Below are 27,962 nucleotides of genomic sequence, written 5' to 3'. Positions count from 1 at the left end.
AGCCAGATGGTTAAAGAACATAACATGCTCCTCATGAAGCAAATTATTTCTGATTGTTCAAAAAAGCAAAGGAAGTCCCGCCCCCATAATTTTTTAAGGTACATTTAAGGAATGTCCTGAGGCCTCTTCATGTTCTTATCCTACTATTTGGGGTTACGTGCTTCTTCATAAGTGTTTAGAATCAGTAGAACTGGAATAGGACTCTGAGATAACTAGTATCTGATGGCAGCCTATTGAGAAGCTGCCCAGGATAAAATGTGGTGATTGATTAGTGATGTCTGCCATGAGCAGCAGAGTGGAAAGCATGGCACCATGAAGTATATCTGTCAACTCAGATCTACCCCAACACCCTTGTTCTTCATATTAAGAGATGGAGACCCAGATGGCAAGATCACAATTGCCTCACTACTAGACCGTGACTAAATCTTAACCCCTGACTTCCAGTCTTATTTTCTTTCTACCACTCCACTCTCTTTTATCTTCTGTTTCTCAGATTTATACCAAAAGTTTCTCAAAGGCAGCAATCATGTCTTATATTTCACCCAGATGCCCCAAAGTGGTCATTCACCAATACTGGTTCTTAGACATGATGACCTATAAACCAGTTTTTCTGGTTGTTAGATTTATAGAATAATTAATGATTATTGTTTTCTTTTCATTTAATAAATTCAGTTCCTATAGAAAATTTATGGATCTCCTTCAGGGATAATTTTTTTCCAACATCCTTCTAAAAATAAACAAAAGAATTGTCCAACTCATCACTTTGGAATATGAGATTTCTGACAATAGGAACCAATACTTAACATGTCTGTCTCTGATAATTACCTCTTCAAGACCCAGTTAAGCTCTTGACTTAATTGGTTAGCCTAGTGGTTGCTGAACCTGGCTGATTCTCACTAACCATAATGCTAGTTATGGTCTTAGAGGCTCTTGAAGTTTGTAAAGCAATTTGTCTTCTATCAAATGCTCTCCTTTTAGAGTCCTTGTGTCTCAGAGTTATAGTTTTTCATTCCCTCCTTTACTTTTAGCTTAATAATAAGTTGAATTTGTCCTTCAGCAATACCTATCAACCTCCAATTTGAAACATTTGAGCTGTACTGGAATTATAAAATGACTGACAACTATCCTATGAGTATATAGGTTGTGGTAGCAGCTGCCTTGAATGTTTGGAATTTTTTTTTTTTGGCAGAACTTCATATATGGTTGAAATCAATAGATAAACTTTCATGTAAGTGAATTATCAATACACATAGTGGTAGCATTGTAATTGTAATTCCTATTCTGGTTGGTTTGTTTAATGTATTTTTATTTTCTTTTAATAAAGGAGTTTAATATTGTACACTTAAGAACCTGATTGTTAGTTAAAATACAGTCACCAGCCTTTTTTTAATGCCATTTTGGCATGGAGTCATCCTACTATGTCTTATACTATGTACAAGCTGCCGCCATCAATGAAATAAATAAATAAACATTAAGTTAAAAGTAAAAGTGCTACCAGGCATATTCTATCCCTTTACTGATGGTCCTGAATACTGGCTAATTGGATAATAGCCGTGCTATGTGCAAATGTATAATCTTTTCAAGATCAGGGATTTGGAGGAAGAAACACAAATTAAAACTTAAATACTCATTCCAGTAACTTCATATTTTTTTAAAAAAAATCCAAGACGCACCTTATCCTTTGCAAAGACTGTCTCATCGTTAAAAAGTCCAGTTTCGTTACTCCCAGGAATATCATCAGCGGAGAGAAAGCAAGCAAACCCTGGCACCTTCTGAGCTTCTGAAATATCAATGGACCTTCAAGGAGCAGGAGGAATGTGAGAAGCCAGGGAGGAAAACTGAAGCGGAAGACCTGTCACCTGACACAGTGATGAACTATGCTCTACTTCTACCCGTGTATCAATAATTCTTTCCCCAAAGATTGTATAATAGAGAAAATTTCTAAGATATCTTCAGCTATATTTTTATATCTTATAACTCTTGCTCCTTGTAGTTCCCCATCCAATCCCATCCATCCCTTCGTAGGGAGAACAGATACCATCATCTAGAACAGGGATCTATCTATACCCTCAATGGGTCTATTGATAGAATTCAGGGATCCATGAACTTAAATGGGAAAACATTTTCATCCTAAAAAGAAAAAAGACCCATTACCCAATTGGATAACCTTGTCTTCTTTCTGACAGTTTTTCCTCCACCCTAATGCTTCCCTTTTCTACCTCCTATCCTATCCTATCCTATCCTATTTTGCAAATGCTGATTAAATGCTTACCACGTGGAGGCCACTGCGCTGAGTGCTGTGGGAGATATAAGATGAATAGGACACGTTTGTCCCCATGGATCTTGTACAATGCCCTATTCTGGTCTCCAAGTACAAAAGAATCAAAAAGCATTTACTCTGGAGAGCTCCAACACCCACATCACAGCTAATGCCTATCCAGATTCAGCACATTAGGGCCTTTGCTGTACCACTCGGTTTCCTCATCTGGAACATGGGGATAATAATATGACCTGCCTATAGGGTTGTGGTGAGGAAGAGATAAGGCCACATGTATAAAATGCTTTAAACCAGGCTGCAGCAAATATTGTGTGATGTGTTTTTATTATCATCACCATCCTCATCGAGGTAGCAATTCTTGCCATTTGGGCTCTCAAAGTTCAACAAATGGGTACAAGTGACTGTTCTCTGCTGGGTCCTTTGTGGACACTATCACTGATCCTCACAAAAGTTCCCTATGGAGAAAATGAGAGCTTAAGCAGACAAGCCAAGGTCAAGTTGCTAAGCACTGGAATAGGAAGTCAATGCCAGGCACGCTAAGGCCTCCTTCTTCCCTTTGGTGCTGACTCAAGTTCTCCTGAAGATCTGCACTGAAGTTGAGCCCAATATCCATAGTGAAGATCTAAGAAAGGCCTTTCGGCAGCTCCTCATTGCTTTTCCGGCCAAGTGTAATGTCCCTGTTCAGCACCCCAAGGCTTTCCTGATCTGGCCCCTGCCTATCTCTCCAATGTCATCCCCCCACCCTCCCAGCACCCCTGAGCCCCTCACGTCTCCTGCTCCTCTCCAGACTGGTTTTAAAAAGAGTTGCTGTGTTCCTCTCTGGACCGGGAGGCCCTGGAGGAGGCTTGTTGCCACGGCATCTCCGGGACCTGGCAGGTGCTCGCTGCATCCCCCCCTTCCCAAGTGTTTTTACTGCACGCACTTGATCTTGGCGTGGGCCCGGGTGCTGGTGACCAGCCGGAGGAACTGCTCATTCTCGTAGCGAGGGATGTCATCACAGTACACAGCCTCCCCAGAGGCCTGCAGGGCCGCGGCCAGGTGCGGCAGGGGCCGGCCCACCATGTCCTCCTCAGACTGACCCTTGGGCACCTCCTGGAACAACATGGCCACACAATCAGGCTGAGCTGCAGAGGACACTGTTCCCCTAGAGGCCCCAGGGAGCCATGGAGAGCTTCAGGCCAAAGCAAATGTGAGGCGTGAGAATGGAGGAGGCAGGCGGGGAATAGGGTGAAAGAAACAGAAGGCAGGTAAGAAGGCATTGAGAAGCGTGGTCACAGTATCACTATACAGTCATCAACGGGCATCCGCCCAGGACCCCCCGTGGATACCCACATCTGCAGATGCTCAAGTCCCGTATATAAAATGGGGCAGTACAGTTGGCCCTCTGTATCCATGGGTTCCACATCCACAGATGAGGACTGACTGTATGCAGGAGCAAACAAAACAAAGAAGCTAAATGTCCATTTGTTGAGGGATGGGTAAATAAACTATGCTATGCTCACAGGGTGGAATAACATACAACTGTTAAAAGACAGTTTTGAAGAATTTTAATTAGAAGGAAAGAACGCTCACGCTAAGTGTAAAAGCAGGACATACAATACTGTGTGTGTGTGTAATGACTCAAAATTCTGTGGAAAAATGTTATAAATATAGTACAAATATGTCCATATATGCATAGGAAAAAATGGAAAGAAGTATACAAATATATAATATTTGTATATAATATAATATACAAATATAATAATATACATAATATATACATATATATACATATATACATATATATACATAATATACATAATATATATACATATATACATAATATACATAATATATATTATATATATACATAATATATAATATATAACATATATATTATATATTATATATTATATAATATATATATTATATAATATATAATATATATATACATAATATATATACATAATATATATATACATAATATATACATAATATATACATATATACATATATATACATAATATATATACATAATATAATATACAAATATAATAATGATTTTTCTCTTGGAGGTGAGATGTGGGGTGAGTCTTATTTTCTTATGTCTTTCTGTATTTTTCAAAATGTTCTAAAACGTATTCAGTTTGTAATAAAACTCTGTTTTGTGTGGTTTTTCAAAGTAATAATAATGATGGCTAGTATTTATTGAGAGTTTACTATACACCAGGAGCTACCTAAGCTATTCACTTTTATTAACCCATTGAATCCTCAAAACCATGCCACATTTGCAACTGGGCATAATTAACTTGCCCAAGAGGCACAGAGAGAAAGTAACTTGTCCAAGGTTACACAGTTATGTGATGGCAGAGTTTGGATTCAAGTGCTGGCAGTCGGGCCCAGAGTTCATGCTTTGAACCATTACACTCTAGATCAGGGGGTCTACAAATCATCAACAATGGGCCAAATCTGTCCCACTTTCTGTTTTTACAAATAAAGTTTTATTGGTGCATAGCCACACGCATTCATTTATGTATTGCCTCTTGCTCCTTTTGTGCTACAATGATGGACTTGAGGAATTGCAGCAGAGACTATGTGGCCCACAAAAATCCAAAACATTTAAACTGACCCTTTAACGAATACCTCTCAAAAAATTACTGTTGTTAGAAATTGGGTTTTTAAAATTTTGTTTAGTTTACATGCTCAAGAGAACTCCTAGCTTTGCATATTAGCCCTACAGAGGAATTAGAAAAAAAACAAAATGGGGAAAAAAAGCTTTTTAAGGAGCAGGTGAAGATGACAGGAATCCCAAGAGAGAAATTTAGGTGAGCAAGGGGGGAAATGGCTTCATTCACATTAATATAATTCCCATTTCCTTCACTAGACATTTATGCACAATGGTAAGGAGCTTTAAGCACCCACATACAGTGTGAGTCGGTCATTCACCGATGGTCAGCATCATCTGATGTGCCCTGCAAGGGCCACTGATATTAGCTACATACCGTCTGTACTCACTTGGAAGAGCTGGATGTTGGCCGGAGGGTCTTTGTGAAAGAGTAAGGTGGCGCTGGAATAGGTGGGGTCCAGTTTACCACACTTCTGTGGAGACAAGATAACAGAGGTGATCGTGACTATTTCTATCATTGGTCCCATCCTTGGCTGTTCCCAAGTGGTAAAAGTAACAACTTTCTCATCTCCTCATTTACACTCCTGGTACTGGCTGGATCTATCTCAACATCCGAACGTGGGCTCTGACAGCTTCTCTTCCCCCACCCCTGCACCCTACTTCCTCTGACACACCAAACCAAAACTTCCCTCCTTCCTGCATTTATGCATGTTGCTTTCTCTGTTGGGAATATCCTTCTCCCTCAGTCTTCCTGGAAAAGTCATCTTTTTTCTCTTCAATTCTGTGGGAAATATTTAGTGGTAGGGGAAATTCTCATAGTATCATCTCAACAAAATTAAGGGGAACGTGAAGCTCTGTAGGCAGCATGACACCAAATCTATTTAGAAAATGATATATCCAGATCAAAAGATAGGAAGATGATAGATATATAGATAGACAGATGGAAGGACAGATAGAAAGAGAGAGAGAGTTGGGGCAGACAAATAGGATGACAGACAGATGGACAGATAAACAGAGGAAAAAGATGAGAGAGAAATAAGGGAAAATATCAGCAGTGGCTTTATCTAAGATCTGAGAGTAATTTTAATTTTTTCTTTATACATTTCTGTATTTCTAAAGTTTTTCAGAAATTTATTACATACATAATCAGAAAAAATTAAGTATTACAAATGTTTATAAAAAGGGATCTTGCTCTGCTGCACCCACAGCTGTGAAGCCTTCTCTCCTTTGTGCCCCACCCCCCATTCCATCTCCTCAGTTGTCACACGAGGCTGACCTTTATTGATCCCGTTCTCTCCCACACTACGCTCCCCACTGCCACCCCTAGTGCACACAGTACAATCTTATGATGTAATAGGTGCAAAATAAATACTTGCTGGAAAACCCATCTCAGGAGCTGGACTCTACCTCAACTAGCATCCTCTCCTGGATGCACATCTCCCCTGGCTGTAGCAGCCCCACCTCACGTTCTCATCACATCACATTCCCATTCTAACTACACAACCACAGTTGTATCAGCTACACTGCTGGAAGGATCATCAGGTCTACCCGCTAAGACATAGAAAGAGTGGTGACCTACTCAACTTCTCACCTGAGGTAATGACACAGCCAGGACAAGAACCCACATCCCCGACTCCCAGCCCAGTGCTCTGCCTCTCAGCCACCCAGTTGGCTCCCATCTCTGTGTGGCTCCTTAGGCTGTGTCCCTGGTCCCTGGACAGAGGAGCCTCTGTCCTTAGACATCCAGAGGAGAGGAACGTTTACCACCTGGTCCACAGCACTCTCCTACCCCAGCTAGTTTCCCAGATCCCTAAACACAAGTGCTGCAGGAAGTCTTTGCCTTGCCCAGGCCCCACACTCACATCTTCTGAGTCCTCTTTGCCCAGCTTCTGCAGCACTGTCAGGTAGAACTTGAAGAAGAAGCTGAGAGTGAGGGTGCGCCGGAACTCAATCATGCCACCTGGGGCATCTGGGGACAAGGGCAACTCCTCCACCAGGCCTGCACACACGTCCTGCAGCAGCTTCTCATTCCAGAACCTGCCAGAGAGCAGGCTGTGGGAGAGCGCTCCCACCCAGCTCTCAGAATCCATTGTGTGAGTGGTTTGCACAGGCCCTTAGAGTCATGAACCTCAGCTCAAAATGTGGCCCAGATACTTATAGTTATGTGACTCTAGGCGAGTTACTTAACCTCCTTGAGCCTCAGTTTTCTCTTCTTTAAAAATAGATACAATTTTTTAAAGACCACAAAAATAATCATAGGTAAATCTACTGAGTTCCTATAATGTACTAGGTAATGTCCCAAGTGCTTTATATGAAATGTCGTTTTTAATTTAAATTAAAAGGTAGAGTCGGGAAAATTTTTATACTCATTTTACCAATGAGAAAACTGAGAGATGGAAAAATTAAGTAACTTGACTTATATTACCCATCTGTTAAGTAATGGAGCCAGGAATTGGAACCAAGGAACCAAACTCCAAAGTTAAGCTTTATCTATCCATATGGTTATTGTAAGGATTACATAGGACAGTGCCAGCAAAGTGCTTGGTACAACTGCTGCCATATAGTAGCCATAGTAATAGTAGTTGCTATAATAATAGTGTAGCAGCAGTAACAGTAATAGTAGCAATAGTAGTAGCAGCGGCAGTACTGCTAGTAGTAATACTAACAGTGACAGAAGCAGTAATAGTAGTAGTAGTGAAAGCAATAGTAATAGTAGTAGAAGCAGAAATAATAATAGAAATAGGAGAAGCACCAGTAGTAATAGCAATAGCACCAGTAATACTACTGGTAGTAGAAGTAGCAGCAGCAGCAGTAGTGATACTATTAGAAGTAATAGTGGCAGCAGCAGTGCTAGTTGCAATAGTAATAGTTTTAGTTGCAGTAACAATAGTAGTAATAGCAATAATAATAGCATTAATAGTAGCATCTTTTAAAGTAGCAGCAGCAGTAACACCAATAGTAGTAATATTAGGAGTAACAGCAATAATAGTATATTAGTAGTAGAAGAGACAGCAGTAGTAGTAGCAGCTATAATAGTGGCAGTAGCCACAATAGTAATATTAGTCATAGTAGTGATAGCAATAGGAATAACAGTAATGGTAGTAGTAGAACAGTAGTAATAATAGTAGCAGAAATAATGAGTAGCACTAGCTGTAGCAATTGGACTAGTAGAAGCAGCAGCAGTAGTAGCAATAGTAATGGTAGTTGTAGCTGCAGCAATAGGTAGTAATAGTAATAGCAGCAGTAGTAGCAATGCTGATAGTAGTACAGCAGCAGCAACACTATTCATAGTAATACCACTAGTGGCAGCAGTAATCACGGTAGTAGTAGTAGAAGCAGCTACAGTAGTAACAGTAGTAGCAGCAATGGTAATACTGCTGGTAGTCATAGTAGTAGCAGCAGCAGTGATAATATCAGTAGCAGCAGGAGAAATTTTATTTTGCTGGTAGCTCTTACTTCCATAGCTGTTTCTGCGTGGTCTTGAGGGCTGAGATCGTTCTGTCCGCCATTCCACCATAGCAAAGGGCCAGCTCCTTTACCTGCGTGGTTCCTGGCTGGAACAGGACTCTCATGCCACAGGTCACCTTGGCTATGTCATCTTCTCTCCGGGAAGCCTGCTTGAATGCTGAGAAAAACTCACCCTGAAAAATCACAGAAAAATACCTGTTTCCTACCTTGTTTTGCAAGGACTGCAAATGGTGAGCCTGAAGCAGGGACACAAGGTGGGGTGAGGCGGTAAGACCATCACAGAGCAGCCAAGAGCTGGTGGTAGAGGTCAAAGATCGGGACATAACTGCCACCTTTTCAGGAGAAGTTCCAGATCATGTTCCTGGAAGCTGGGAAAGGGCCAGGGTTTCTGCCTATCAGTCTGGAAAATGGGAAATCAGGGACACAGGAGAACTGGGTGCTCTCGACCAAAGAGCAGGAGGGGGCAAGGTGCTTTCAGGAAGGCTCCTGAGAGACTGCCGCAGCCCCACCACGGCTTCCCCCTCCTGCTGCCCGGTATCATGTCCATCCGGCCTCCCCTGAGCTGTTCTGAAGGCTCCACTGGCCTGACCACCTCTCAAGTGGGTACAGTGCGATGCCAAAGGGTGTTTGAAACCCAGCATCAGATGGAGGTGCTTGTGGCTTCTGCAGACGCTCTCCCTGACTTGTGTCTCTCACCAGTCCACTGGCTCTGGTTAGAAATCTTGTTTCCTGAGAGAAAGACTCACTATGAAACAGTAGCTGCCTTTGTGCTTTGAACATACATTTCCCCCGGATCCAAGCCAATCTCTGTCATTGGAGATAGGAGGAGAGTGTGAGTTACTTCCCAGGTAAGAACCATCTGTGTCAGGTTCTGCTCGAGGTCTGGACTCACCCTGGCACCACAAATTCTGATGAATGTCAAAGGTGGGAGGTTTAAGGAAAGGTTTATTGGAGAAGCAAGGAGGCCCACTGTTGAGGTTCAAAATGGCCCCAGGCTTTTGCTGAAGAAGCCACAGAGACCCCTCCTAGTGAGAAAGCTTGTCTAGATTTCTGCTGTCTAACATGCCTGGGGCAATCAGCCCAGAGCTTGAACTCGGTTCTGGAACAGAGGTTCCAGCCACTCACTTCCAGGACTGTGCTCGCCCACGGCAACATTTTTCCCGGGGTTCATGCAGTGTCAGCATCAGGTCATCAGCTGTTCTTTCTTGAGAAAGACCTAATTCTGGGTATTAAAACCTCTTTTCATTTATAAAATGTTTTCTGTTAATGTCCCTACCTGGCAAAATAAAAACTGGGCAGTGCTACACCAGTTTCCTCTTCCTTTCCCCACCTCATAATTAAAAAAAAAAAAAAAAAATCTACTGATCTGTGAAATACAAAAACTCTGGGAATCCCTGTTCAAAATGGTCTATAAAGACAAGCTGGACAATCATTAAGAAACCACTACAGGGATATAACTGCTTTAATTTAATTAGTATTCTCATTAAGAAGGTCAAAATGAGCAAGGTCAAAACATGCCTTGTAACACTCACACCTAAAGCACAAGCTCTGGTAAACCCTTAATACTCTCCTTTACAGCTGGTTCCTGGCTCTCACAGATCACTTTTCTAAAAGGCCCACTGTGGAATGTGTAGGACAAAACCACACCAGCTCAAGACACCACAGGACCCAAGGAACAAGAGCAAGGTGGCCAGAGGAGCCCAGACCTGCCCCAACAAGCCAGAAAACCCTCGTGAAGCAGAAATCCATCCAAGACAACACAGGGCAAGGTCAGTGAAAAAGTACCTTGTCAAGCCCAAGGTCAGCATGTGAGGACCACAGGTAGCTTCAATACCCAGCATGCGAACTCCACACTACATCATACAAAAACTGGGAAAGGGATAGTCCACCACTAGATGTGTTCTTGGAATTATGTCGCTAGCACTAGCTGGTGATCTCCACCAGCTCCTGGACATCTGCCAGGAACCTTATGAATTCTTTCTTTTCAGTCTTCACAGTAACCTGCACAGTCAGTAACATGGGCCCATTTTACAGATGAGGAAATTGGGGCTCAGAAAGATGAATGACTCACTCAGGATCACATATCTACCTGTCTGGTTTCATTGACTATGCCCTGTGCCCTCCTATTACTCAGAGAGTAATATGGTTGGTTAAAGGCAAGGTTCAGAGACAAGAACATCAATGTTAAAGTGAAGAGATGTTAAGTTTGGTTTCCGAGGCAGGCTCTGGTCTCCCTGTCTGGAGCCTGGCCGGAGTAGGGGTGATTCAGGATGTTTCTGACAGCATCTCACCTCCCTGCTGTAGGGGATCTCAATGGAGAGCAGTATCTCCTCTGGACCTAGCAGGGTCTTTCTGTAGCCAGGGAAGAAGGTGTGATCCATCGGAACCGTTCTTCTGGTGCCTGTATAGAGGCAAGACAGAGAGGGACCAATGTGAGGAAAGCATAGGACAGACCACCAGTGGAATTCTCCATCCTGGTCTCTGATGCCAGAGGAAGTGGCTTGCACAACGGGGGCCAAGGTGTTCCGTTTGAGATTCTTAAGCACCGGTGTGCTGGTGACTGTTTAACAATCAGTTCTTTGAGAAAAAGCTCTGATTCAAAGCATTTGCTAGTTTTTGTGGTATAAATACTCCTACCACGGCCAACGTAAAGCTAAAAGAGCAACATCGCTCAGTGTGCTGTTGGAAGGAGGGTAGCAAAGAGTTGACACAGCAGACCTGCCCTCCTCTGAAAGTCCTGCTTACAAGGCTGGCCACTAGCTACCCTCTGGGACCTTGGATTTCAGGAGAGTTCCCACCATTCCCTGATAAGAATGGCTCACTGGGCCTGAAATGTTTGTACACATCATATGGTTTATGCTGAACACCTGACTTTCCTTCTGGGAGTCTGGACTTCTGGTACATGCCAGGCAGAGTTACATGACCAGCCCCCAGTAAAAGCCCTGGGTGCTGAGTCTCTAACAAGCGTCCCTGGCAGACTACCCTTCATATGTGTTGTCACAACTCAACTTATTACTGAGGGGATTGAGCGTGTCCTGTGTGACTCCCCTGGGAGGAGGCCCTGGAAGCTTGTGCCTGGTTTCCTCTGCCCCATGCATCTTCTCCCTTTGCTGATTTTGCTTTCTATCCTCCTGCTGTAATAAGTCATAGCCATGGGTAAGACTCTATGCTGAGTCCTGTGAGTCTTCCTTGACCTCCTAAGAGTCATCAAACCTAGAGGTGGTCGTGGGGACCCTCCAACGAGGAAAGATGGACAGGAGTACACCATTATGTACCATTTCCACTCTACAAATATAATAAATGGAAATGACCTCAAGGGCATAGACAACTGTAAAATGAAATAAAATAATTAGGAAGTGGTGAATTTTGAGTACTTATTAGCTTTGTTTCTTTTTTAACATCTTTATTGGAGTATAATTGCTTTACAATGGTGAGTTAGTTTCTGCTGTATAGCAAAGTGAACCAGCTATACATATACCTATATCCCTACATCTCCTCCCTCCTGCGTCTCCCTCCCACCCTCCCTATCCCACCCCTCTAGGTGGTCACAGAGCACCGAGCTGATCTCCCTGTGCTATGTGGCTGCTTCCCACTAGCTATCTATTTTACATGTGGTAGTGTATATAAGTCCATTACCTTTGTTTTTAATATACTTTATTTCATTGTAAGGTTATATAGTTTAAGTTTTAATAGCTGCCATGTTTAACAAATGCTCAGACTCTCTGAAAACCCAGCAATCAGCTGTGGTGAGCAGCGTACTCTGGCCCCAGCACACACCACTAAGTAAGGCATCTGGCTGACAGGTCCTGTTGTGAATTCTTAATGAAGTGATGGTCCAGCTCTCCCGGTCCCCAACCTGGGTACATCTCCCTTCGCAGTTGCCAGGGATCCAAACTTTAGGAAAGCTGCATCATTGAACTTTGGGCTCTGCTTCTCCAGAATGTGACCTATCTCGTGAGACTCCACCCCATCCCCAGCCCTCTTTCCTGACCACTGCGTGAGGCAGCTCACCTCTGGACACGATGGTCAGCTTGGTCCCACTGGCCATGAACACAGGGTTGAGGTCGGAGATGGGGCTGGCTGTGATGATGTTGCCTCCAATGCACTAGGACAAGCAGAGGGAGCGTGTGAGAGAGCCCACCCCAGGAAAGCCCTGCTCACACAGCTGGCTCCCGAGCACACAGAAGGTGGGGGACACCTGCTGCAGGGAGAGCCCTGAGGTTCTCCACCCCTGTGGAGACACAGGATCAGCACAGTAAGAACTTGGGCATTCGGGCAACATGCAGGAGATTCCAATGCCTGGGGTTGGCTCGCAGCTCTGAAATTTACCCGTTGGTAAACCGGGATCAGCCCCTTTAAATTGTTTGTTTGTTTGATCGATTTCACCCAAACTTTTTCTGAAAGCGTTGATGTGGTTTATCACAGAGGCCACAGAGATTTAGTGAAAGAGAAATAAAAGGTAAACATCAAGGAAAATGAGGAGGAAGCCTTAAGGATGAACAGTGTGTTCTAACTGAGCTTCCTTGGCAAAGAATGTAAGGAGAATCAGACACAGGGCTCCTATTATTGGAAAAGAGGAAGAAAACCAGTTGCTCCAGGAAAAAAAAAAAAAAAAATCCTTCCCAGAAGTAGATTGCATCTGAGCTTGGGAACTCAGTAGAGTTTTCTGGGTTTATGTCTCCTTATCTGTAATCAAAGGAGGCTGGGGTAGGGTGATGAGAATGGGAGTAGGCTGTTTTGCTTTGTTTTTTGTTCTAATTTAAAACAACAACAGCAGTGGAATGGAAGGGCCAGCTTTTCTCCCAACTCCATCAACAACTGTGAGACTGAAATGGCGCCAGGTGTGAGAATGCCGTCTGCAAACCCAGAATTTTGGGGCTAGTCTGAAGACTTATTACAAACAGTCAACAGGTGGGCCTCTCCTTCCTCTCGGGGGATCTACCTCTGGTTCTCTCCCCAGCTATGAAAGGCAGTCCCCCTTCCTATTTCGGCTTCTCCCTAACTTATCTCTCATCCACCTGCTGGCAGCCTCGGCCAAGTCCAGGAAGAGGGGGGCAGGTGGCTCCAACCTCAGGGGTAAAGACTGAGTCACAGCGAGGGTGCTTCCAAGGGTGGCCCACAGGCCACCTTCATCAGAAACACCCGTGGGGCTTGTGAAACCCTGACCCCTGGGCTCCACTCCAGACCTGCCGTCAGACGCTCTGAGGGTGGGGCCCAGGAATCTGCATTTTCAACCAACACCCCAGGCAATTCTAAGCACTTACGTTTGACACCCGTGGGGTCTGCAGCAGAGTCCAGACTAGCCCCCCTCGCCTTGCGATGAAAGCGTGCATCCTGGGCCCCTAAATAGGGACTCACCGCCACAGACTTGACCTGCTTCCCGGCAAACCAGCGCAGCTGCTGCAGGACGCCTCTGAACACCTCTGTTTTCTGGGTGGGAAGCTTAGCAACCGCATCGAGCAGGGTCTTTTCCACAGAGTTCAGGGGGCAAGCGGCTCCAAAGGAGATACCTGGGAACACACGCTCGGAATGACAGCGATCCCCATCACAGCTCGGAAAGCACTTCCATACACAGCAACCCCAGTAAGGCTAAACCAGGACGCACATCCTTATATGGAGGAGGAAATTAAGGCCCAGAGAGGTCAAGTGACCTGCCCAATGCCACACAGCTAATAAAAGAGCCAGGACTCAACCCCAGGCCTGTTGACCCTACAACCAGAGTGCTCGTTTCTCTAAACCAGTGGTTCTCAACTCAATAAAATCAGATCTCTGAGGGTGAAGTCTTGGCATTTTTTTTTAAAAAGCACCCCAAAACTCCCCCTACCTACCCCCTATTTCCATGAGCGATTCTAACATGCAGCCACGATAGAGAACAATTACGGAGAATCCCAAGCCCCTTGCCCGCTGGCACCCTACCACGGATGCTCCAAGGAGGAGGGCTCTGAGGGTGCCTGCTTTCCCCATGCAGGGCGGCTCCCCAAAATGCAGGCGACAGCGGGAACCAAAGAGGAGTCTTTCCTGGCACTCGCCATCCCCCCATATGACCCACCTCCAGCATCCCAGCCCCTCTGTGGGCTCAGGCAAACTTCCCCTTACCCTCTACTCCGTGCTCCACTGAATTCAGCTCAGGGATCCAGGCTGGACAGATGATCACAGGAAACAGCTGATTCTTAAACTTCATCTCAATGCCTGAAGAGAAACAAGAAGCCTCAAGTTATAGGTCTGTTGTTTATCACCAGGGCATTTTTCCCCACCACTGCACACAGGTCGGAGGACATATTCACGATCGTAATGCTCCGTGGGTGACTTGGGATTAGGGGTGCAGTGGACAAGATGTGGGAGTAAGTGCAGTTTCCGCACAATCAGCCTGAAAGCTATGTCTTTCCCTCTCAAAAAAACCCATCGGAATTCAAATAAGATGAACTTGAATTCGTGTGTGTGGTGTGTGTGCGTGTGCGTGTGTGTGTTTAATCACAATATTAGGAAAAGGGCACGAAAATAAGTCAGAAATGCTTCTAAGCACTTTACATATTTCAACTCGCTTAATCCTCACAATAACACTATGAAATACTGTGATTTTCTCTGTTTATAGACTAAGAAACTGAGGCACAGGGAGGTTAAGTTTCTTGCCCAAATTACACAGCTAAGAATGGGCATATTTCAGTACCGGAGCAATTATTAGAATTGGGATGTAACAGTAATATGATATGAAAGTCTAACATTCAGACAAAAAAGGAAAATTGACTGAGAGAGAAAACTTCAAATTGGCCTCCCAGTCCCCAATATCTGTCTGAGTTCTTAAGGAGCCTGGCTTGGTGGGACCGAATGTCTGTGCCTGGTTTCTGTCCTTCCGGTGAATCAAGTAAGAAACCTCTGCGAACAGACCTGCTCCTGTTCCTCAGACCCAGTTAGCACAGCACCTCTCCCAGCTCCGCCCACAGGGCTGTGGATGGAAAAGGGTAAGAAGGAAATGTCTGTGCATCAACCCCAACCCCCCCCGCTGGCCCTTTCTGGTGCTGTTGAGGGTCTCTGAGGGGAGGCACAGGCTTTGAGGAGTCTGGCCTGTTGGAATATCAGCTCGTAGGGCAAAGAACGCACTAAGTGGCTCATTTTGATAAGGGGCTCTCTATGGGCCACTTCCCCCAACATCACGGCTGTAGGTGGTTACACAGTGAGGAGTGCGTGTGAGGGGGGAGGAGGCGGAGCTGTGGCATGGTCTTAAGCAATTATTTCTAACTTGGAGCTTATAATATCTTTGTGAATGCCTTTCTCTTAGAATCTAACTGAGCCCAGGACATTGTGTGACTCGTGGCGAGGAACATGTCACATACCCAAGGACCCCAAATATTATTCCAGCCGGTCTTTCTCCACCTTAACTCATGGGACCCTGGGCCCTTGGGTCATGGCTACACAGGCCAGCCATCGTGGTCAAATCACCCGAGGCACGTCTCACAGACCACCCTGCCATCCTGATGTGTCACATTACTGCAACAGGGGACTCTGTACAGCACCTGTTCTCACAAGGGTGGCCCAGCTCAGCACTTCACCAGCACAGACCTGAGCCAGGCCCTCCTCTCTGTGGCTGAAGAACCAACCAGAACCCAGGGCTCGGGGGGGGGGGGTCCCCCCAGGGTCAGAGCCAGGAGTCCCCCATAAGCTGGATTTGGCTGCTGAAAAGCATGTCAAGTCCCCCCAAACCAGGGTTCCTCTGAGGCAGACCTCGGCTGTGCCACCATCCTCTCTTTGGATCCTCACTGGGCTTGGGTCCCAGCCAAGTGGAAACGGGCCAAGTCAGGTTTATAAGTGGATAGAGATGAGCAAGGACCTGGGCCCCTCTGCTCCTGTGTCTTCAAGCACCAAGCCCGAGAGCTGCGCATCTGGTGTCTCCTTGACCTGTTCACGTACCGTGGGCCTCATGTCCCAGGTGCTGGCATCACACGGCAGGTGGCCGCAGTCATGGGCAACACAGCACAGTCACACTTGGACATCTCCTCTCCCTAGCCTTACCACATCACCCCCAGAAAAGGGAGGGCAAGAGAGTGACCTTTATGGAACCCCTAGTGTCCATCAGGCATCGGCCCAGACACCTGAGCTACGTCGCTCCCTCTGCCTTTAGACTGGGAGACACCGACGGGAAGGGGTCTGGTCCAGGTGATCTGGGTACCCCTGGCTCTCCCAGAGTACCCAGCGCAGAGCAGGCTCCCTGTCAGTGTTTACGGAGAACAGTCAGCAAGGGGCTCGGTTAGTACTCAGAACAACCCTTAGAGGAGGTGTTATTACTCCACATATGAAATGGGGAAGTGAGGGCAGAAGAGGACACACGGAGGACACACAGCCACAGGGGCTGAACTGAGCAGACTGGCCCAGGGCCACCCCGCGCCCTTACCAATCTCCGTGTTTCCCACCACCAGCTTGGCCTGAGGGTGCTGCGCTTTGAGGTCCAGCAGCTCCTTCAGGGCCGAGGCCTGGATCCAGGTCACACGCTCCCCTTCAAAACGCAGCTGCTTCTGCGGAAGGTCTTTCAGCCTCTGGAAAACGAAGTTTTCTTACTGTGCTGCCTCTTCCTCCCCACTGCCGTTCCCAGGGCCACTGCTTTAAGTTTTCAAGGGGATGAACTCTTCTATGGATTTGTTTAGTACTGAATTCAGACGGAAAATGCATGTCAGGGGAGAAGAGAGGGAGAACACCACGTATTGAGGCAGGAATTACGTTGCAGCTCTTTTATAGACATTATGTCACTTAGTCTTCAGAAGATCTCAGTGAAGGAGGCACCGTTAGTCTCATCTTTTACAGGTGAAGGAGGAACCTGAGGATCAAGGTTATGGGACCTGCTGAAGGTCACTGTTGCAAGGCGACCTGAACTGTCCCACACTGTCTCCAGGAGGTATGGGAGGGGGATCAGAAGAGAATGCAATGGAAGGTTGGCTCTAGAGCATGAGGGGTGATGCGGGGCTGAGAGAAAACCCCCAAATCAAACTGATGGTTTTTCAAGGTTTCACAATCCAGAGAAAGATATGCTGGCGGTCTGCTGCAAAGCCCTTCTTTCTGGCCTGTTGAATTCATAAAGCAGTTTCATGAGCTCACCACCCCCTGAGAAATCTGCACTTGAGAAATCTTGAGAGTGGCTTGATTATTATTATTATTATTATTTTGGTCATGATGTTGGAGTGAAGGAGCAGAATCATCAAGGTGAGAAAGTAGGCATGAGAGATGTCCTTAAGACATGGCTGCAGGCCACGGATTGTGTCCTTTGAACACAGCTCTCTTTGTTTGTTTGTTTCGTATATAAATGGACTGCTAACAGAAAGAAGAATGGATTGCTTGAGGGCTTGTACATGAGATTTAGCCAGGAGGTCACCAAATACTTCTGGAGCTCCTGTTACTGTACACAGTGTGCCAAAGGGATCCACTCCCTCAGAGTGACACGTGTGAGAAGGAGAGAAGTGTGGGTCCCTGTGGGAGTATGTGGCACAGGGACTTGATGTTTGGGTGTCAGAGAAAGGAAGAGAAATTCAGGCTGAAACCTACAGGACAAGGAGGACACAAAGGCCACAGTGGGTACGAGTGGGACCCAACAGGTCTCCAGGGGCTCATGGGGCATCACTTACCAGCAACTCTGGGGGGAAGATGGGTTCCTGGGTGGGATCCAGGGGCATGAACTCCTCTGGGTTGAATAAAGATGGCGAGAGAGTGACCTGCTGGAAAAGGGGACAGATGAGTGATACACTATCCCCTCCTTTAAAATGCCCCATAGGGCTGGCCTAGCCCTCTGTCCAAGCGAGCTCATCCGCAGACCCCAGCAGGCTGGTGGAGGAGCTGGTATCTCCTGGGAAGAAGGGACAAGGAGGTCTTGACAGAGGATCCAGGGCTAATGTACACATTCACCACCCTCATGGTTGGGGTGTAACCGTTTCCTCTTCCAGCCACCACTGCCCAGAGTGTGGAGAGGGCCCACTGGCTCCTTTGATCTGAGGTTGGCCCTCAGGCTTCCAGGATGAAAAGGATCCACTTACCTTGTGGTCTTTCTTCTGGTTCATGCAGCAGTTTGGGTTGTTCCCACTTCCTCCACAGCATCCACCATCCTAGAGAGATGACCAACATTCACACAAAGATATTTGCAAAGAGCTTTCACAGAAGCTAAAGAACCTAGATTATTACTATCAAATGAAATCTGGGTGTGATACCTATTCCAGCATCAAAAGGAACAGCAGATACCCCTACCCCATCCCACTTGCCTCTGCACAGAGGAAAGGCCTCTGTTTTAACTACTTTCACTTGGTTAATGTAGATTAAATAACTTGAGAATAAACAAACAGGACCTCTCCTGGAAGCAGCAGGGATATTTAATTATGAGAAAATTTCTCCATAAAAGCTAGTCCTATTTTATCAAATCATCTCTTTGTGCCCACTTTCCTCTTCAGTACTGCTTCCTGAGGAGGCCTTAGATCCCCGACCAGGAATCGAACCTGCGTGCGCTGCAGGGGAAGCAGAGTCTTAACCGCTGGACCACTAGGGAAGCCCCTCATGCCTCTACTTCTAAACCATCAAGTTCGATGGGAATTGGCTGGGCGCCTCCCAGGCTGGAGTCTTTGTGGGATGCTGCCAAAGACGTTCAGGACCAGAGGTGTGTCCGGTCAGTGTGCCTGATGGCCTTTCCACTCTCCTTATCAGGCACTTCTCGCCAGAAAGCTCACACTCTATTCCTCACTGCAGGCCTGTTCCAGAGGATGTGTACAGGTCTGATGACTCATCACCTACGGGGAAAGGACCTGCTCAGGACCTCTTGGGGTGCCAATGGCAGAGCACAGAATAGAGCTCAGATTTCTACCTCGCAAAACCAATGCACTGAAGGTGGGAAAGGGTGTGTTCACTTGACTGATCTAGCCCAAGGAGGCAGGAGTCTCAGCTCAGGGCCCCAGAAGACACTACAGAATCATGGAGTTGTGCTAAGAGGCAAAAGTGGGGGGAACTCCCAGGCACAGACCTGGACACATTTCCAGGGCAGCCGTTCCTGGGGGAGCAGGCTGGGAGTAGCCCTCCCATACGTGAATCACAGAAGACACCATTCATGCCGACATCTCCCAAAGGGTGAGTCGCCCCCCACCAGTGTCCCCGAGGAAGTTCTCAGAGGGCCAAGGAGGCCGAAGGTGTAGCCTTTGAGAACGAGCAAGCACTGTCAGACTTGCCTCAATCCCCCAGCACATGCTGCCCCGCGTGCAGACCCCTCCTGCATTCACTGCTTTGCCGCTGCATCTCAGAGCGGCTTGGTCTATTTTATACCGCCACACCACCACCTTGCCCTTCCCCTCTGTCTTTGGACAGGACGGAAAGGGCCTCTTCACATCTCTCTTTTTGGAGGAGTGATGTGGAGAATTACCAGACCCTGCGTACAGTAAGACAACAGCCTCCCTCACCTGGTCCTCGTGGGGAAGGATGTATTTCGCAGAAGTGGAATATTCAGATAATGAAAGTGCCAGCACTTTCTTGCTTACATCTTTTTCCTTGATAATTAATTGATGTGTTTACGACATAAATTACTGTAACGTACAATAATGTGTCACTGCCCTCAAGGTCTACTGCGGTTGGATAAGGCTAGGGTCTTTCCCCAGAGAGATTTCCACTTTCCTCAGTAGGCTAAAACGACTGGGCTCATTTTTATGGTTCCCCCATTTCCTTCCTTGCTGCTAGATGAAGGTTGTCATTTCCTGCTGCGAACAGGCTGCCTCGCTATAGTATGCTCTTCTCACCCTCTTCCGGTGTGTGCTATGGCCATGAAAACTAGCTAGACGAGCTTTTTAGAACTGTGTGTAAGGTAACAATTAAAAGGCTCTGAATAAAGGCCTTGGGGGCCTCCAATGAGTAACACGCATGAGCTTCTGAGCACATTCTGTGCGCCATTGTGCCTGCTTGGAGCACCCAGCTCTACTCTGCTCTGCTCTACAAGGCCAGGCAGCTGGAGTGAAGGGGGTGCGGCTCACCTCCTCCCATGGTGTCACAACAGACTCAGGAACTGTGTAAATGGTGATAAGACTCTGACCCACAGAAGGAGTATAATTGTCAGCTACACTCAAAATCCCTTCTCCCTGGAGAAAACTAGGAGAGCTGGTCAGATTGCATTTCTTTGAGAAGCCTCCTACGAAACAAGTATATGCACAAGATTAACAATCCCTGGTTCTCAGGGAAGCCTAAGCAATACCTGAAGATCAAATATGGGTAATGGAAAAAATGTTCCAGCCTCATAATTTACGTTGCCATTTACTGAAAATCTAAGATGTGCCAGGCATTGTCCTAAGAGCTTTACAAGAAGTCCTCTCCACAAGCACTGTAAGGTAGGTATTATTACAATCCCCATTTTAGAAACAAGGAAATTTGCCCAATATCATGCATCAGTTAAGTGATGGAATGGGATTTGAACCCAGGTCTGCAGATCCTGAATCTAAGCTTTCAATCATTTTCAGTTAAATCTGTACCTCCTGGTTCCTCATCATCAACAGCATTCAGCAGGATGTGGCATTTTCCATCCTTAGAGGCTCCATCTCCATCTCCACCCTTTTGGGCTATTTGGACACAATACTCCTTTTTGTACTGTACCAACTCTAAAAGTCAGTGAAAGTCACAGGAGTCTGTGACTCTCCCCTTAACCCAGAATCAAATTGAGACGAGACAGTTTGATTGGAGTCACGATCAACTTGACCCAGCTGGGAAATCAGGTAAAATCTGGGGAGATTAAGCCAAGAAAGGAGAAGCTAGCCCTCCGTCCTCCTTGCCAGATGACAGGTGTGTGTCTGCATTTATGGAATCAATGTTCATGCACCCCAGCTGTGGTTTCTCACTCAGCGTCATATGAACACTACAGGGGTTCACACACTGTCTGAAGATCTAATTAGCAGTTTCATAAGGCCAGCAGAGTGCCAGCTGCAGAAAGCAGCCGCGATAGGAAAGGAGGAGGGACTCGAGTGCTGAGCCAGGCTGGGTTGTTATTAAATGCCACGTTCAGCACCTGTGCCGTGGGCTGAGCCTGCCAGTCACCAAGGAAGGATGCCAAGCCTGAATGCCCTGGAGGAAATTAGGCAGCATGTCTCTTCCAGTAACCAGTTCTCCAGACCTTCCCTGGAAGAAAAGTCTCCGTGCTATTGATGAGAACCACCACTTCCCTCCACGTCCCAGAATAAGAATGGCAGAGCCCAACGCCCTTGCCAGGTACCTGTGGCAGAAGGACCCACCAGCTGGCCATCTGATCATTTTTCTCTGTAACCCAGAGGCCCATGGCATCCCTCCCAGCTGTGACTGCTGAGTGCTGCTGCTTCAGGAGCAGGGCCATTGCTGTGCCAGGGCCCCAACTTACCTTGGCGAAGGTCCGGAAGCCCTGGAGGATGGGTCTATAGCCTGTACAACGGCACAGGTTTCCTGTGGGCCAAGGAAAAAGCTGCAGTGTCAGCGCAGGCTCCGGAGCAGCTAAGGGGTTTGTGGCTTTGCTCCCAGCTCGGTTAAATGCTCTCTTTACGTATTCTATTTTCTTTGCTTGGAATGACCCTCCTCCTGCTTGTATCCCTGACTTCAAAACATCTACCGCTTCTTCCAGGAAGCCTTGCTAGAATGCCTAGACTGAATCAGGTGCTCCTCCTAAGTCCTCCCATGGTGCCTAGTCATAGCTTTGTCAGTGAGCTCATCAAACTACATTATAAGCTCTCTTCCCCTTCAGAGTACAAACTCCTTGAGAGGAGGGACTGTGTCTTTCATCCCTGTGACCCCTGTACCCTGTATAGTGCCTGACATATGATAGGACTTCATATAACTGACTGAATAAATGAGGCATTGAAATGGATTGAATGAAGGCGGAGCCTTCTCTACTCAATTCAGAGGAACAGATACCAGGCCCAACCATCTGGGCCCATTCACAGAAGGCAAAGTGGGAAGCCAGTCCCTGCTCAAGGCTCAGAGTCATGGCCTCCTTCCTCATATGTGGCCTTTGCCCTGCAGAATCTTGCTCTGAGGAAGCAGCAAGGGAAGACGCCATGTCATTAGCTTCTGTGCGGTTTCCCAAACGATCTCCTCCCGCTCCGGCCACTCATGGCTACCCCATCCTAGCACGGTGTGGGAGCAGGAAGACACCTCAGGAAGATGAACACTAAGGCAGGAGACCCCAGAAGGTCGGTCTCCAAACCACCCAAGTGTTCTTCAAATTAAGAAAGCACCAACCTTCCAGTCAATCGTAACCAACATGGTGGGGTGGCCTGAGCTTTTCCCTCAAAAGGCAGTACCTGGAACTCCTAGTCCACTCCTGGCATCCACTCTGGCCCTGCCCTGCCCTCCTCAGAGCCCCACTTGCCACTCTACCTCCCAGGTCCTGCCTCAAGGCCCATACCTTGGAAGGCATCCTCGATCTCCTCAACAGTGGGCTCGGGCTGGTTCCGAAGCAGCGTGTACATGCTCATGACGATGCCGGGGGTGCAGAACCCACACTGGGAGCCGTGGCTTTTGGCGAGTCTCTCCTAAAAGGGGCAGATGACGTAGACACCTGTGTTGCAGAACCCCTCCCAGGCTCCCTCGTGACTCAGCCGGAGCCAGCCCGTGTCGACAGGCAGTGTAGGGTAGCAGACTGCATGAAGTCAAATCGTAGCGCAGCCACTTCCCAGCTGTGACCTTGGCCAGGTTACCAAGCCCCACTAAGCCTTGTCTATATGTTTAGGACCATCCTAGCACTTAGAGGATTCAGTGAGATCATTCACGTAAAACTCTTAACATCATCCCTGGCATAGAGGAAGGAGTCAACCCATGGGAGTTATTAATTAATAGGACAGCCCCCGCAAAGAACAACAACTGTTAAAGCCAGAGGGGCTTCTCACCCTACATTCCCTTCACTAGAGAAAGGAGGAAGCAGGCTCAGAGATTTAAGAGATGTACGCAAGATCACACCTGGTGAATGCAAGAGCTGTGTCAGGTTCTTTTAACTACACTACCCCACAATCCAAAATCAGCCAAATGAACGCATTTATTCCAAATTAGAATGCTGCTGTATTCTTACGTGAAGGCAATCCTTGAAGTCCAATGGGTGGGGACTTAAGAATTGGGAAATGTGTGATAAAGAATTCACTAAAAGCATTGAATGTCACAGAATTTTCATTCAAACCTGCAAGATTTTTATTACAAGGAGATTCTCCTCATCTACACTATTTTTTTTTTTTTTTTTTCTTGCAGTACGCGGGCCTCTCACTGTTGTGGCCTCTCCCGTTGCGGAGCACAGGCTCCGGACGCACAGGCCCAGCGGCCATGGCTCACGGGCCCAGCTGCTCTGCGGCATGTGGGATCTTCCCGGACCGGGGCACGAACCTGTGTCCCCTGCATCGGCAGGCGGATTCTCAACCCCTGCGCCACCAGGGAAGCCCTACACTATTTTTTAATCTCTGGGAATCTCTCTTGGAATTTACATTAAGTAAAATTGCTAGAATGTTGTATCCCCAGTGCCTAGCATGGATAGTCATTCATTTGACAAATATTTACTGAGAAACTATTATGTACCAGGAGTGGTAAAGACACTGGGGACAGAGAGTGAAGAAAAGAGTTGAGGTTCCTGGATGAGGTTCATGAAGAGATGAGGTTCATGAAGCTCATATCCTAGTAGGGGAAATACTGACAAAAACAAAGAAGAAAATTTGAGGTGGAGGTCAGTGCTATGTAGAGAATTAGTACAAGAGGACATGACCCAGAGTGACTAGTGGCTATTTGGAGTGGTTAGAAAAGCCACTCTGGAAAAGTGACCTTCAAGTTGAACTTAATGACATAATTTGGAACAGGGAAGAGTGTATCCCAGGCAGAGGGAACAGCGAGTGCAAAGGCTCTGAGCACAGACAGTGCAGAAGTCTGATGCGCTAGAGCTGCTGAAAGGCCAGGGTAGATGGAATCCTGGGACAAGGGATGTCAGCTGGGAGAAAAGGCAGCAGCCAGTCCATGCAGCTCTTCATAAGCCAGGGCTAGGGATCCGGATTGTTATTCTGGGTGTGATAATGAGAGGCCTTTAAGGGGAATTTCAGCTGGGCTTGATATGATCGAATTTGTGTTTTTAAAGAATCACTCTAGCTGCTGGGCAGGGAATAGTTGTAGGGGCAAGAGAAGAAACAGGGGAACAGGACACTAAAGTGGCCTAGGCAAGAGGGGATAGTGACTTGACCAAACATGAATGGGGGAAACAGAAAAAAAATGAAGATTTCATTGTAAAGTTTGGAGGTAGAGTAGTTACTACTTCTGGATGGATTGGGTGTGGTGTATAAGAGAAAGAATCATAGGTGACTCCTAGATTTTTATCTTGAGCAATTGGGTGGATGCTTTTGCCACTGACTCAGATAGAGGAAGACCAGGGAAGAAGGAAGTTGGGGGGGGGGTAAATAGGGTTTTGTTAAGTTTGAGATTAGACATCCATCTAGTGATTCAAGTAGGCAGCTGGAAATAGGAGTCTGGTCTCTGAGGAGAGGTCAAAGCTGAAGATACAAATATGATGCAATCACATGTAGACGGCATTAAACTCACCTCGGGAGAGTGTGAAGGTGGAGAAGAGATGGGGCCCAGGCCAGAGCCCAGGGTGCTGCAGCAATTAGAGACTGAGCCGAGGAAGAGCTGTACATGGTGCAAGCATGGAGGTAGGAGGGAAATGAGGAAAGTGTGGTGTCACAGAAGCCAAGAGAAAAACGTAAATGGACAAGGGGAAGTGGAATCTACAGCTTATTTGGAGCCAAAAGAAGTACGTCAGGAAGAAGGATCTGTACCATTGGAAAGAGAGGGTTTTCGCCTGATTGTACGGATATGATCCCTGTGTTTAAACGGTTCATTCTTTCTTTCATCTGTGTTTCAAAGAAAATTGCAAGCCCTCATTAATCTTCTCACACCTGCTGCAGGTTGGACAAGTTTAGTGATCTGCCCTTTTCCTGCCGAGGAAGCAAAGGCAGGGCAGTGAAGCAACACCACCTCACCGCGCTCTGCCCCCACAAGACTGGCCCAAGATGCTCCCTCCAGGGAGTATAATTAGTTTGCTCAACCGGCATCCCTGGCTCCAGACTCACATAAGGGGCACAAGGGTGGCAGGATCTGAATGACACAGTCAAGGGAAGATTAAGAAAAGGGCCTAGGGCTTCCCTGGTGGCGCAGTGGTTGAGAGTCCACCTGCCGATGCAGGGGACACGGGTCCGTGCCCCGGTCCGGGAGGATCCCACATGCCGCGGAGCGGCTGGGCCCGTGAGCCATGGCCGCTGAGCCTGCGCGTCTGGAGCCTGTGCTCCGCAACAGGAGAGGCCACAGCAGTGAGAGGCCCGCGTACCACCAAAAAAAAAAAAAAAAAAAAAAAAGGGCCTGGCTCAGGCACCTTCTGTGATGCAATCTCCTAAGGACCTCCTGCCTCAGTTTCCCTAAACGTAAGCACTGGGAACAGTGGCTTTTCCTTCCCACTGTGCTCTGCTCCCACATGGGCTCCATTCCACCTTGTCTACGAGTATCCTTTCTCTCTCCACAAACCCCTCAGACTACTGCCCACTCTTCCCCAAAGTGTTCCCAATTTCGCTTCATCCTCAGGTGCCTGATACCATCAGGGAGAAAGCACTGGTCAGACACCCATGCGTCTCTGTTCTCTGACTCAGCCCTTGCTAACCTCCATTTTAATGAGCCCATGTCTATATGATCCATGGGTGGAAGGTGAGAGGTGCAATGAAATTACCACTGGAGGGAGCAGGGAGTAGGTGGGTTTTTTATCAAGGGGCACAGAGCATTTGGAATTTTCCATCTGAGACAGCAAGGGGGCTTCCTAAGCACACTCAGGCACGAGGTGAGGAAGTTCCCCTGCCCTGCCTCCCTCCAGCTCTGACACAGCTGGACTTACCAGCCGCCAGATCCAGTTGACCTCTTGGTTCCCACGGGGCATGCAATATCACCATCCACCCAGACACAGGAGGGAGCTTCAGGCTCGGGTGCCTCCACTTTCTGCCTCACAGCCATGCCCTCACCTCCACGAGGATCTGGGGAGGTGGGTGGGCCAGAATGCCACCTGTGCCCGGGCAGTGACACTCAGCCCGACAACCCAGAGCAAGTCTGCAGCCTTGGTAAGAGCCTCTGGTTACCTGCACAGGATGCAGCCTCGTCTTGGTACTTCCGATTCCTTCCACAGTTGTCACAGCAACATGGTGCAAGGAGCAAATGGGGGCCAGGCAGGCATTGGCAGAAAAGTGACTGGAACCCAAATTAAGGTCATTCCATTGACCACTCAGGTCATCAGAGCCGACCTGAGTGCAGGGTCTGGGAGATCTGTGATGGCTGTGTCGCCTCTCTTCACTCTACATTATGTTCTTGTCTTTTCTACAGGTGTCCTCACCTCTCTACCCAAGACTTTGTGCCCGAGCCCCTCCAGCGTCCTGTGGAGTCAGACATAGGTGCACCCTAGGCCTCTGAGCTGGAGCATGGGAGCCAGGGTCACTTTCACCTGCCTCTTAGCCTGACACTGGAGGCTGAGTCAAGAGGAAGCTTCTGGCAGTTTCCAAGCCCAAAGTGTGCTCCTCTCTCTGCAGGGCCCGTCCTTAGCCACTTCAACTTCAGAAACTCCTGTCACTTTTGTTTCTCTGCTTTTACTCACTTCCGTTTCTCCCATTCCTCTGTGGAGAGAGGGAGGGGAAATCCCCAGGTGACATGGGACACCAACCCCTTAGAAATAGCTTCCCCACATCCCTCCCTTTATGCATCGCTCATTCACTCATACAGGCAACATCAGTTACTGAAGGCCAACCAAGTGCCAGGCACCCTGCCGAGGGCTGAGGAAATAAAGGGGAATAAGATGGAATCTCAGGGGCTTCCCTGGTGGCGCAGTGGTTGAGAGTCCGCCTGCCGATGCAGGGGACACGGGTTCGTGCCCTGGTTCGGGAGGATCCCACATGCCGCGGAGCGGCTGAGCCCGTAAGCCCGTGAGCCCGTGAGCCCGTGAGCCGTGGCCGTGGCCGCTGAGCCTGCGCGCCCGGAGCCTGTGCTCCACAATGGGAGAGGCCACAACAGTGAGAGGCCCGCGTACCGCAAAAAAAAAAAAAAAAAAAGATGGAATCTCTGTCCTCTAATAGCTTGCCTTCAACTCAGGAAAATAGAAGTCAGTGTGAAGATGAAATTTAAATATTTTACGGTGTTTCAGGAGGGCTATGCACAAGGCGCCATGGGACCAGCAGAGACAAGGGGCACCTAACCCAATCTTGGGAGGTCAAGGAAGGCTTCCTAGAGGAGGTGATATTTTGTCCAGTCCTAAAGTGCTAGTAAAAGTTAGCCAGGTAGAGAAGTCCTTAAGAAAAGGATATTCAAGATGGGAAACAGCTTCTGCAGAGACCAAGAAATGAATGGGCATGGAGCACTGGTAGTTCACAACTGTTTCTGCATGAACAGAGTGCTGGACCCACAAAGAGAAAGAAAACTGGAGAGGAAAGGTGGGGAAAATTGAAGGACCTCACATGTTGAACAGAAAGATTGGACTTTAATTTGGGGGCAATGGAGGCCTACGGAAGGATTTCACGGGATATGATATAAGTCTGAATTTTAAAAAGATGATTTTTTCAGCAGTTCAGAATCTTGTCCATATTTATAAGTCAGGAAGATACT

At 47.3% G+C, this 27,962-nt stretch overlaps 1 protein-coding gene across 1 annotated transcript in view; it reads right to left on the bottom strand.

Annotated features, from left to right (window-relative positions):
• Positions 1 to 27,962, bottom strand: part of XDH (xanthine dehydrogenase) — a 74,684-nt gene that overhangs the window by 22,995 nt on the left and 23,727 nt on the right. Inside the window, exons 4-18 of the mRNA XM_067006922.1 lie at positions 26,453 to 26,561; positions 22,717 to 22,843; positions 21,697 to 21,758; positions 18,365 to 18,433; positions 17,960 to 18,046; positions 16,738 to 16,879; positions 14,448 to 14,540; positions 13,710 to 13,861; positions 12,363 to 12,456; positions 10,643 to 10,752; positions 8,340 to 8,524; positions 6,746 to 6,920; positions 5,273 to 5,356; positions 3,201 to 3,370; positions 1,674 to 1,797 (exon numbers count right to left, since the gene is read on the bottom strand). Of these exons, the coding sequence (XP_066863023.1) occupies positions 1,674 to 1,797; positions 3,201 to 3,370; positions 5,273 to 5,356; positions 6,746 to 6,920; positions 8,340 to 8,524; positions 10,643 to 10,752; positions 12,363 to 12,456; positions 13,710 to 13,861; positions 14,448 to 14,540; positions 16,738 to 16,879; positions 17,960 to 18,046; positions 18,365 to 18,433; positions 21,697 to 21,758; positions 22,717 to 22,843; positions 26,453 to 26,561 (1,783 nt within the window). The remainder of the gene's footprint in view (positions 1 to 1,673; positions 1,798 to 3,200; positions 3,371 to 5,272; positions 5,357 to 6,745; positions 6,921 to 8,339; positions 8,525 to 10,642; positions 10,753 to 12,362; positions 12,457 to 13,709; positions 13,862 to 14,447; positions 14,541 to 16,737; positions 16,880 to 17,959; positions 18,047 to 18,364; positions 18,434 to 21,696; positions 21,759 to 22,716; positions 22,844 to 26,452; positions 26,562 to 27,962) is intronic.

Source organism: Kogia breviceps, chromosome 11, assembly GCF_026419965.1.
Source record: "Kogia breviceps isolate mKogBre1 chromosome 11, mKogBre1 haplotype 1, whole genome shotgun sequence".
Taxonomy (NCBI): domain Eukaryota; kingdom Metazoa; phylum Chordata; class Mammalia; order Artiodactyla; family Physeteridae; genus Kogia; species Kogia breviceps.
Note: the sequence above shows the minus strand (reverse complement) of the source record. Positions and strands in the feature narration are given on the sequence as shown.